This window comes from Notamacropus eugenii, chromosome 6 (assembly GCF_028372415.1).
Source record: "Notamacropus eugenii isolate mMacEug1 chromosome 6, mMacEug1.pri_v2, whole genome shotgun sequence".
In the NCBI taxonomy this organism is placed as follows: Eukaryota; Metazoa; Chordata; class Mammalia; order Diprotodontia; family Macropodidae; genus Notamacropus; species Notamacropus eugenii.
In genome coordinates, this window is record NC_092877.1 from 107,274,662 (window position 1) to 107,285,668 (window position 11,007).

At 36.2% G+C, this 11,007-nt stretch overlaps 1 protein-coding gene across 2 annotated transcripts in view; it reads left to right on the plus strand.

Annotated features, from left to right (window-relative positions):
- The window catches only part of EXOC1 (exocyst complex component 1), a 62,747-nt gene extending 53,432 nt beyond the window's left edge, over positions 1-9,315 (plus strand). For both annotated transcript variants that reach the window (XM_072620814.1, XM_072620815.1), the window contains 3 exons: positions 4,833-5,032; positions 5,561-5,755; positions 8,608-9,315. In XM_072620814.1, coding sequence (XP_072476915.1) covers positions 4,833-5,032; positions 5,561-5,755; positions 8,608-8,760 — 548 coding nt within the window. In that variant the 3' untranslated portion in view covers positions 8,761-9,315. The remainder of the gene's footprint in view (positions 1-4,832; positions 5,033-5,560; positions 5,756-8,607) is intronic.
- Positions 9,316-11,007: the final 1,692 nt, after the last annotated feature.

The following is an 11,007-nucleotide window of genomic DNA, read 5'->3' on the forward strand; positions in this document are numbered from 1 at the left end:
TGGTCATTTTTGTTTGCCCCTCAAATAATAGGATTTTAACATAAAAAGCTTACTAACTTAATAGGAACAATTTTTTAATCGGTATTCAGAATTAAGTGACTTTAGAAGTGACTTCGGAAGAATTTCAGATAATTCAGCAAATTAGTAGACATGCGATAGGGAATTCTGCTAACATTATTAGTGTTCTGGTCTGTATTATTTGTTTTAGAGTCTGTAGATTCTATAAGGTATAACCAACTGCATCTAGAATGAGGAAGCCATCCCACATTTTTTGTAGTGAAGATGACATTTTCTTCATTTCTCCCTAAAAGAAATTAATGAGAGCTCTAAGCCTTAAGAAGAAAGATTTCACTACAATAACTGTTCATGGTTGTGTTATAAAAAACTCGTAATAAGGAGCAGTGTGATGGAGGGACTTGAAGAAGATAAAGGGAATTTCAGAGCTAAAATAGGTTACCCCACTCTGCATCAGTCTTTTCATTGCCAAGTCCGAGGACTTTAGTCTTCCTTCTCTCACACCCTTTCTTTCAGTGTATTGCTTTGCTCCCTTTGGTTCTCTTCCCACCTTTCCTACCACTTCTCAGACTCTTTACTGGGTCATCATCCATATCATGTTTTCTAGCTGTGAGTCTGTCCTGGGCCCCCTTCTCTCTGTATTCTCTTACACACCAAAAATTATCGTGGCTATGCAGATGGCTCCCAGATCTGTGTATCTACTTCTAGTTTCTGTCCTGAGCCTCCAGCCCAGGGGTGTGCTAATAAATGTTTAACAGCCAGATTTCCAGGGGGGGAAAAAGGTGAGTCCAACTCACTTTTAAGTTAATCTACATCATTAGCATTTTCTCTGTCACTTTCTTGAATATAAACACTCAAGGAAACAACAAACTAAGCCCTGATTTTTAGCATTTGCCAATGCTCACACTTGAAATTTTGTAACTGGGTCTCATGAGCCAGTATGAACCAGGTCTAACACACTCTCCAGCCCCACATGACCTATTCCTATCGGGCATTTCAATATCTTAAACTCAGTACAGCCCAAACAATATATTTTCTTTCCTCCAAAACTCCCTTTTTCCCCAGTTTACTTATTTGTGTTGAGGGTACCATCATCCTTAATCACCCATTCTCCCAACCTTCGAAGTCACCCTGGACTCTTGCCTTTCCTTCACCCCACAGAACCAGTCAGTGACCAGATCTTGTAAGAACTGCCTCTGCACTCAAATCTGCCCACTTCTGTCCACTCACAGAGACATCGCACTAATCTGAGCCCTCATTACCTCTAACCTGTAATGTCACAACAGACTTCCTTTTCAGCTCACCCTCCAGACAGTTGCCAAATTGATCTTCCTAATCTTACTATATCATTTCCCTGATCAGGAAACTCCAGTGGTTTCCATTTGTCTCTAGAATAAAACGCACATTTCTCTGTTTAACATTTAAAGCCCTTCACAATTCAACTGCAAGCTATCTTTCCAATATATGTATGTCCCCATACACAACATTCCCTTTCCTACCCCTGTGCATTTGTACAAGGTTATCACTAGTGTGTGGAATATACTTCCTTTTTCCTAATCCCTATAGAATTTCTAGCTTCCTTCAAAGCACACTCAAAAACTGAGTTTGTGATGCCTGTAGGACATCCAGTTCAAAACTGTTCATTACATATTTGAGATATTTCAGTGGCCCTCAAAGGAGACCTATCAGTGTCTATCTAGCACATAAGAGATGCTTGATAAATGATATTTTAAAAATTAATTAAATATTAGTCAATAATCAATATCAAAACATATGGTTTGATCACTGTTCGTTCAGTTAGCATTTTTAAGCAATTACTGTATTCCAAGAACTGGATACGAAGACAAAACTAAAAACTTTCAGGGAGTACATTCCACAGTCTTCTGAACATTTGGACACAAATGCATATGGTGTAATTTGAGGAGTGAGAGAGAACACTAAGCTGGAAGGATTTCAAATAGGAGATCATAGCTGAGTTGAACTTTGAAGAAAGCTAAGTTTTCTCCAAGATAGAAATGAGGAGAAGAATAGGTCCCAGGAGCAGCCTAAGCAAAGGCATACAGGCACAATATGAAATACTAAGCTGAAAAACCCAAGGTTGCTGGTTCTGTGGAGAGGAGGTAAGTGGGGAATAATGTGAAACAAATCACTAGGTACTGATTTAAAAAGAGAAAAGTAGATCAGTGAAAAAGACTAGATAGAGAAATATCAGGAATGACAGAAATCCATAACCCAGCATTTGATAAACCTGAAAATAAGAACTCCCTATTTTAGGAAAATTTCTGGGAAAACTGAAATGTGATCTTCCACCAGTTAGACCATCATCCAATACCATATACCACAATAAATTCAAAAAATATAATGTTGAGAGATGTAACTTTAATGGCAAAATGATATTTAATATCAAAATTATGTATAAATTATATTGTACAAATATAATGTGTACATATATTAGATAAGAACCAGATTAGGAACCTTTCAGAATTATGGCCTAGGAATTGAATTTTCAACCAAACCGGAGTAAGAGGCAGTTACAAAACATAAGATAAATGATTTTGATTACATGGAATTGAAAAGCTTTTGTTTGAACACAGTTAATACCACTAGGATAAAAAGGGAGGGGAGTAATTGACTGGAGAAAAAACTTTATAACAAATATCTCTGATGTGGTTCTCGTATACAGACAGAAATAGAGAAGACCATTTCAATATGGGGATGGGAAAGATAAGAGAGGAAGAAAAATGCTTGTTAATTTTTTAAAAACATAAAAAGTGCTTTTTTTGCCTGTGGGTTTTTATTTTTTTTAGTTTTTATGCTGCAGTTAAATATTAAAAGAGAGAGGGGAAATTTCCATATACACAGCAGAATAGAAAAAAATTATGTAAAACTGCAAATCTCTGTTACATACAGCTTGCTTTTTTTTTTTAAGGTTATATAATTCACCATGTTACTTTTAAAGCTGTCTTGCTAATCTGTTTGCTTCTGAATGTTTCCATTCTCATCCTTTTGAAAAAAATTTTGTTGTTTTTTTAATCTGTCTTTCCCACTCCCTTCTCCCCCCCTTCGTCCCACACCAAACCTGAACAAATTTAAAAAGAAGAAAGTTCTCAATTCTTTATTGCATAATCCAGCAAAACAAATTCCACTCAGGACATGTCCAAAAATCTATGTCTATTTCTGCATTTTAAATTCATCACCTCTTGTGCAGGAGATGAGTAGCATTTTTCATCTTTATTTTTTTGGACTCCTAGTTTATCATTATATTGACCACAATCCTAAAGTCTTTCAAAGTTTTTTTCTTTTTTCATGTTATCCATATGTATTCTCCTAGTTCTGCTTACTGCACTCTACATCAGTTCATAGAAGTCTTCCAGTTTCCTCTAAAACAGGCTATTTTGTCATTGTTTATTTAATAATAGTATTCAGTTGTATTCACAATACCATAATTTGTTTAGCTTTTTTTCAGTATGAAGACACTCCCTTAGTTTCTAATTTTAGGTTACACACAAACACAGACACAGACACACACACGTATAGGTACTTTTCTTTAATTTCTCAGTTATTTTTTAAAAGAAATATATGATATGTGCGTATGTATACATATGTGTGTGTATTTACACCCACACAGAGAACCAACAGCTATTCCCCTAGCAAACGATTCTTGAAATAGAATTAAACTTTTAGAAACCATATAAAAGAATGCTCTAGATCATTAAGAGAAATAGAAATGAAAACTGAATTCTCTCCTCACTCCCCCAGAATTGGCAAAATGATAAAAGATGGGAATCATCAGTGTTGGAGGGGTTGTAGAAAGGTAGGTACACTTAAACACTGTTGGTGTTTAACCATTATAGAAAGCATTTTGGAATTTTGCAAAGTGACTAAAATTATCACTTGACTCAAAAGATACAAGAAGGCATTGCCCTTGATTCTTTGCTGAAATAGAAGCTGTGGGTGTGGAACAGTGGATGCAGTCTCAGACTTTTTTGATATTTGATTTAGTTCTACTGAATTGGCTGATTTTTTTCCTCCTTTTTTGGATTATCAAGGATTACTCTCTGCGAGGGGCACAGACAGAATGGGAAGTACAGATAATACAAAATATGTTAATGCCCAGGTGAATAAAAAATCTTTGAGATGAATTTTTTAAAGTCCATAACGCTTATATTTTCAGACCAAATTTTTATCATTGTGGATCTTTTCTCTATGTGAACAAAATCTTTAGCATTCCAAATAAAAAGTGTTTATATACCATCCTTATGGTATAGAAGTTAAATAATCCAAATGTAATAGTGCTTGTGCCTAAACAGAGACAGTTTTAAATTTTAATTCAATTTTTAAGAATTGACATAAATCTCCAGATTAAATATATGAAAATAGTAGAAGAGCATCTTGAAGAAGTAGGTGAGAGCAGGTTGTAATTGTTAAATCTCTTCCTCAGCATAATTCAGTTTAAAATAGCCCCTTAAAGCATTATGCATGCTTACACCAGAGAAAAAAAATTCTTACAGTTTCCCTTTATTTAGTCTTTAGCTTCAGCCTGATTTTCTCTCCATATTTACTGAAGGTGGTAAATGGCCTAAATGACCAGTTTGAGTTTGATTTCTTTTATAAGTGCCTATAGGCAGCAGAAAAAAGAAAAAGGCTCCATTCTCAGTAATTGAAAGTTGGCGTTGCTACTAGATTCTATGGATAGAATTCATCAGTTCCACTTTCAGGTGTTTTGGGGGGTTGTTTGGAAGCCTTTTTACCATCCAAAAGTTCTTTGCAAATTCTGGTCCTTTGACTTTTTTTAACTCTTTTTATTCTTATTTTAGTGGAGAAAGTAGCAAATGAAAGCCAGAAGACTCCCAGGGATGTAGTGATGATGGAGAACTTCCACCATATTTTTGCAACACTTTCTCGTCTGAAAATCTCATGTCTAGAAGCTGAAAAAAAAGAAGCCAAGCAGAAGTACACAGATCATCTTCAGTCTTATGTTATCTATTCTTTAGGACAACCTCTTGAAAAACTAAATGTAAGTACCTTTTTAGTGTCTTTCAGATTCAGAACATAACTATTATGTATGTGTAATTCATAAACAAGTTTTTAAATCTTATGCATATTTTGAAGGAAATGGCATTACCTTTCCTTTGTACTTATATTTAACTAAAAGTTCAAAAGCTGTGCCTACGTGTGAGAAAGAACTATATACAGTCCATTCTTTTTTCCTTTCCTTTACTTGAGGTCAGTAGCTTACATAATCAAGACCAAACTGACCATGTCAAAGAAGGAAATGTCATTTTAGAGAAACTGGAAACCAGTTGAGGTATAAAGATATCCTATCTTCATCCACAGCCCAGTTTAATAAATTATTAAGTTTTAAAATCAAGTAGCAGCAGTGTTTAGAAATTCACAATATTTTTTTCATCTTGAAAAGTTTTTGCAGCAGGGAATATTACAAATCATTAAGATTTTTATCTGTTGTTGAAATTTCATAAAAAATATAATAAAAACAGGTCATGTCAGTCCCAATCATTAATGTTCTGATTGAATTTCATTATAGCATTTCTTTGAGGGTGTTGAAGCTCGAGTAGCACAAGGTATAAGAGAAGAAGAAGTAAGTTACCAACTTGCATTTAATAAACAAGAACTTCGTAAAGTTATCAAAGAATATCCTGGAAAGGAAGTGAAGAAAGGACTAGATAATCTCTACAAGAAAGTTGATAAGCACCTTTGTGAAGAAGAGAATCTGCTTCAGGTATGGACTTTGGTTCTTTTGACTAGTTCCAAACTCTTACAAAAATCCTTTTTCCCCTCAGAACCTCCCCATAGTTGACAACTTAGAGAAAAAAAAAGGTCAGGAAGGTTACTTAATGCTCCCAGATTTGCAGACCAGGTTAGGGGAGGGGTGAATTAAAGTCAGACATCCCTGAGTCAGTGTTTCCACAGTAATCTTAAGGAAATAACAGGCCCGAAAGTGTCACGTTACCATCGCTGTTTAGGCACAAGCACTATTACATTTGGATTACTGAACTTCTATACCATAAGGATGGTACCTAAACACTTTTTATTTGGAATATTTAAAGATTTTGTACACACAGGAAAAAGATTCACAATGGTAAAATTTGGTCTGAAGATATATTTGAGTTATAGGTTTTTTTTTAATTCATCTGGGCTTTTCTAAATTGTTAATCATTTGTTTAAAATGATGATGCCGCGAGAGTATGTTGCTTTTACACCATGGCAATAGTGATTGCTCCATAACATATTTGATATAAAATTGTTATGAAGCTACTTTGTTGATTTTGTTTTGGAAATATAATATACATATATATAAAAAAAGAAAATACAAAAGACATGAAAAACATCATAGTTTTTTATTACCAAAACAAGGCAACCGAGAAAGGTTCAGTAACTGCCAAATTGTATGTATACTTTACTCTCAATTTAAAATTTTTGTGAAACTAATCTATACATACATCACAAATGTCCTTAATGAGGGTATTAGAAGGGAACAGGCAGACAAACCGTACTCCACAGAAGAACACAACTTTACCTTTCACAGAGTTGATTGGAAGATATAGAGGTTTTGCACTGTGATTACCTTTTATTAACTGTAAAAAAGTGTTTGAATTGGTAAAGTAAAATATCACCCTAAAGACTCCCCTGCAAAGTAGATGAGAATGTCTATTTGTCCAGACTATGCTAGGTAGTTGGAGGAACAGTCTAGAGAGTGGGGGGTGGGGGGTGTATGTATGTATGTGTGTGTGTGTCTCTGTGTGTGCGTGTGTGTGGGGCTAAGTAACTAGCAGCTGTGGACTTGGCTGCTTCCTCAAATCTACAAACCATTTGAGATAATGGCCTGTCTGGGCACTGGGGGTCTCCTTGGTGAAAGTTGAAATAAAGTAAGCGTTCACAGATTATTTCTGCAGGAGCCTATTTATCTTTACAGTCATACAACTTGACTGAGCATTATAGAAAATATAATTTCCCACTATATCTGTTTCTTACTGATTTAAAAAAAAATTAGGCTCAGTAGATGAAAATGCAGTATGTAAACTTGCTTGAAAAAAGATATCTCTCCAATTAAAATTATTTCAGTGACATGCAACAAGAGTGCTAACTTTGTTCATCAGTCCACTGTAAAATAAGCATTAAAGTATAAAATAGGGAAACATGCTCATTTAGTATGTTCACTCAGGTTATAAAAATAAGGATTTATTGTGCACAGTGCAAATAGAAGGTTCCCCCATCAATGGTGAAGTTTTCAAAATTCTGTTCACAAATGCATCATAAAACGCAAATTGATGCAATTAATACAAAACCCTCTGAGTGAAATGTTCAGTAATCTAAAAGAGATCTGCCTGGTCATACATACTGGGAAAACAAAGTAGATAAAATATGCATATTGATTAGGTTATAATATTCAACTGAGCGGGCATCCTATTGGGCTCAGTATGTATTGGGTACTGCAGGTACATTGTGATAGTAATCAATGTAGCAGGAGAAAGATTTTTGACCATATTGCATTTGGGAAATTATACAGTGTTTTCACTGACCCTGGATTACACAGTTACAGCTCCCCTCCCCCCAAAAAATCCAAACCTTTTTAACATCAGTGTTCTCCCAGTGGTGCTATATAACTGCAAGTCATGGAATGCTATGATCTTAGATAAACATTTTTGGGTGTTTTCTCAATTTTAACTGTTTTTCTTATAAGAAAGGGTTTAATGGAAGAGCATATATCAAGAAATGACTGTGCTGTAAAAAATCAAAAGGCATCAATAAAACATCGTTTACAATTTATAAGAATAAAAAAAGTTTAGCAGGAAAAGCCGTCTGAGAATAACCTACACCCAGATACACAGTTTATTCACTTTAATCTACAAGAGTGGATAGGAGCATCCTGAAAAGACGTTCTGCGTGTGCTAGTGTAATCCGAGTCTCTCAGGAGACTGATGGTGGACAAACTAGATTTGCTGTTCAGCTGAGAATCTTTTTGATGTTGACCAGGAGACCTGGGAACCCTCCCTGCCTGCGTAGTGTGCAGGGTTTGAGAGTCAGTGAGAGGCAGAAGCAGGAATTGTAGCGTATTGAGGTTATTTATAAAGTATTGGTCACAGCATGTACGTGAGGTAGGCCTGTAACACCACCTGTATCCACCTTTGCACTGTGAGACTTGTGGCCAGACCTTTGGCAACCTCTGAAAGAGGTCTTATTTTTTAAAAAATTTCAGTTTAAATTTTTCTGATGATTAGCTACATAGTTGTAAACTGCATTGTACATCCCCAGGCCCTCGCACTTACTGTTTGCGTAACAAATTATTGCTGATAGATAAAAATAAAAATAAACAGCTAACATTTATGTAGTGCTTACTGTCCGGCTTTGTGCCAGACACTCTGGCACTTTGTAATTCTTATCTCATTTGACCCTCACAACAACTCTTGAGAGGCAGGTGATTTTACTCTCCCTGTTTTACAGATGAAGAAACTACAGTGAAGACAAATTAGTAGAACTAGAATGAATTTTGCCCATATATAATTATACTTGGCATTCTTTTCATTTAGTTATTGTCACAATTTGATGTTTTCTTTCCATCTTTCATAACAGGTGGTGTGGCACTCCATGCAAGATGAGTTTATACGCCAGTACAAGCACTTTGAGGGTCTGATAGCACGGTGCTATCCTGGATCTGGGGTTACAATGGAATTCACCATTCAGGACATCCTGGACTACTGTTCTAGCATCGCACAGTCACATTAGACTTAACAAAAGGAAGGCTGACAGTGTGCTCCAAAAATGCCAGGCAGTGTTCAGATGTATCAGACTCCATGCTTCAAAAACCTGAATTTGTAACTTTATGTATTATTAAATACTGTAGCCAGCTACAGATGTTCAACGCAATATCACAGACCCTAAGTAGCAGCAGCATTGTTCTCTTACTTGGTTATGTACTAATTTAACATAATAATTTTCTGTTCATTTAAATTGCACTAATTTTTCTACTATCGTGCAGGAGATTTACATTTGTGGATCCCTTTCTTGCTAATGAGCATTGTAATCTGGAGTACGTTAAGTGCATTGGAAATACAGTGGACACTCCAACTTTAACTCATTCTCTTTCTTGAGAATCACATGACCTTTAAAAAACTGTACAGAACTGTTTTATTTTTCAGTTTCATATATGTCTGTGTGTCTGTGTGTATGTGGAGAGAAAAGGCAGTTTATTTGAATATTTGTAAGATTGTGTTTTGAGGATTATGTAACTCATATTAAGAATGCACTGACAGTGAAGTAAAGAGATTTTTTTAAAGTTAACTTTGTACTTATTTTGGTGGTTTTTATTTTATTTTTTGTTCAATTCAAAACTATTAAGCAACTACAAAAAAACCCAAACTACCATCAAGAAGCTAATGTTCTGTTGAGGTGCTTAGGAAAAATTTCATATGGGAGGTGGCACCTAAGCCAATGAAAAGAAATAAGGATTTTATGAGACCAAGCTGCATTTCAGACATGGGAGCCACAGACTATGCAGCAAGCTTCATTAGGATATGAATTCAGGGCATTTTATTTTATTTTTATTGAAGACCCAAAAGCAACATTTTTTTTCACCAATGTAAAAACCAACGTTACATCACTTTTTTAAAATTTAGCAACTAAACTTTTAAAATACATGCCTTGAAGTAAACAAGGTGTGCACTTCAAGCTCAGGAGACAGACCACCTTAGGCAGAGACCAAATGGAGAAGGGAGAGAAGCTAGGTCATGTTTAGGGCTAGTAGGCTTGTCTAGGCAGGCTGGAACACAGATTTTGTGGAGAGTGGCATGGCACCAGCCTAGAAGTAAGCTAGAGCCAGATCTTGAAGGACTTTAACAAGAAGTTCCTGTTTTATCCATGAAGGATTTGGGAATGAAGTGATCAGACCTGGCTTTAGAGATGTCAGTCCAGCGAGGTGGAACAGGGATGGGCATGGGGGCGGGAAGACTGGAGGCTGGCCTAGCAGGAAGGAGACCATTGCAAAGGCTCAGACAAGAAGCTATTTGAGTAAGAATGAAGGGGATGGATTTTTTTGGATAAGCCCCTAAACATAATGCTTTTAATAGTGACATAATTCACTTGTTCAAAGTAGTAACCACTGTTTAAGGGAACTTAGCAGTTTTGGGATTTCATGGAAGTCCAGGAAGCCTGGGATAGGAAGGTCGTCATCAGAGCTCAAGGGCTAACCCTGCAAAGAGAAGGCGTGAATCAGTCTGACCTGTTTCCTGTGTTGATGCCTGGCATATGAATACAGGTATCTATCCTCCCATTCTACTGAATTAGGAACGACATTTACCCAACAAATAAACACAAGTCACAGGAACCATCACGGAGATACTTTGTCCAGTAGCCATTCTGCATGCTAAAAGACTGCTGCTAGAAAGTGCCCTATACTGTTGGGGTAGAATCAACAAAACTTCACAACTTATTAGATGGGGTTGGGAATGGAGGGGAAGGGGCCCCAATGATTCCAACACTGCAACCTTAGGTGATTGGAAGGACAGTGGTGTCCTCTACAGAAATAAATAAGTTAGAAGGGTTGGAGGGGTAAAGAACTTCAGTTCTGTTTTGGCTGAGTTAAGTTTAAAATGCCTATGGGTCACCTGATTAGAAATGTCTACTAGGCAGCTGTTAGTGTAGCAAAAAGGTCACAATTAAAACATAGCTTTGATAGAAATGTAATTTGTTAAATGCCCTTCCCAGCTACAAGCAGCAAAGTCATTCCCCACTGCCCACAGTGATGCCCAAGTAAATGTCTGACAGTTTTGCAAAAAAAACGAGACACCTATGCAAGACACACTTAAGTCTAAGCAGTGTCATCAAGTTCTGTCACTTTCTTAAACCTAGACAATAAATAAAACAATAAATTAAACCCTGATGTTTGCTGATTTGCATAAGTATAAATGCTTATGCTGGAAATTTAACAAATGACTCTGGCGAGCCAGTTGGAGCTAGTTCTGTCACACCTGTTTC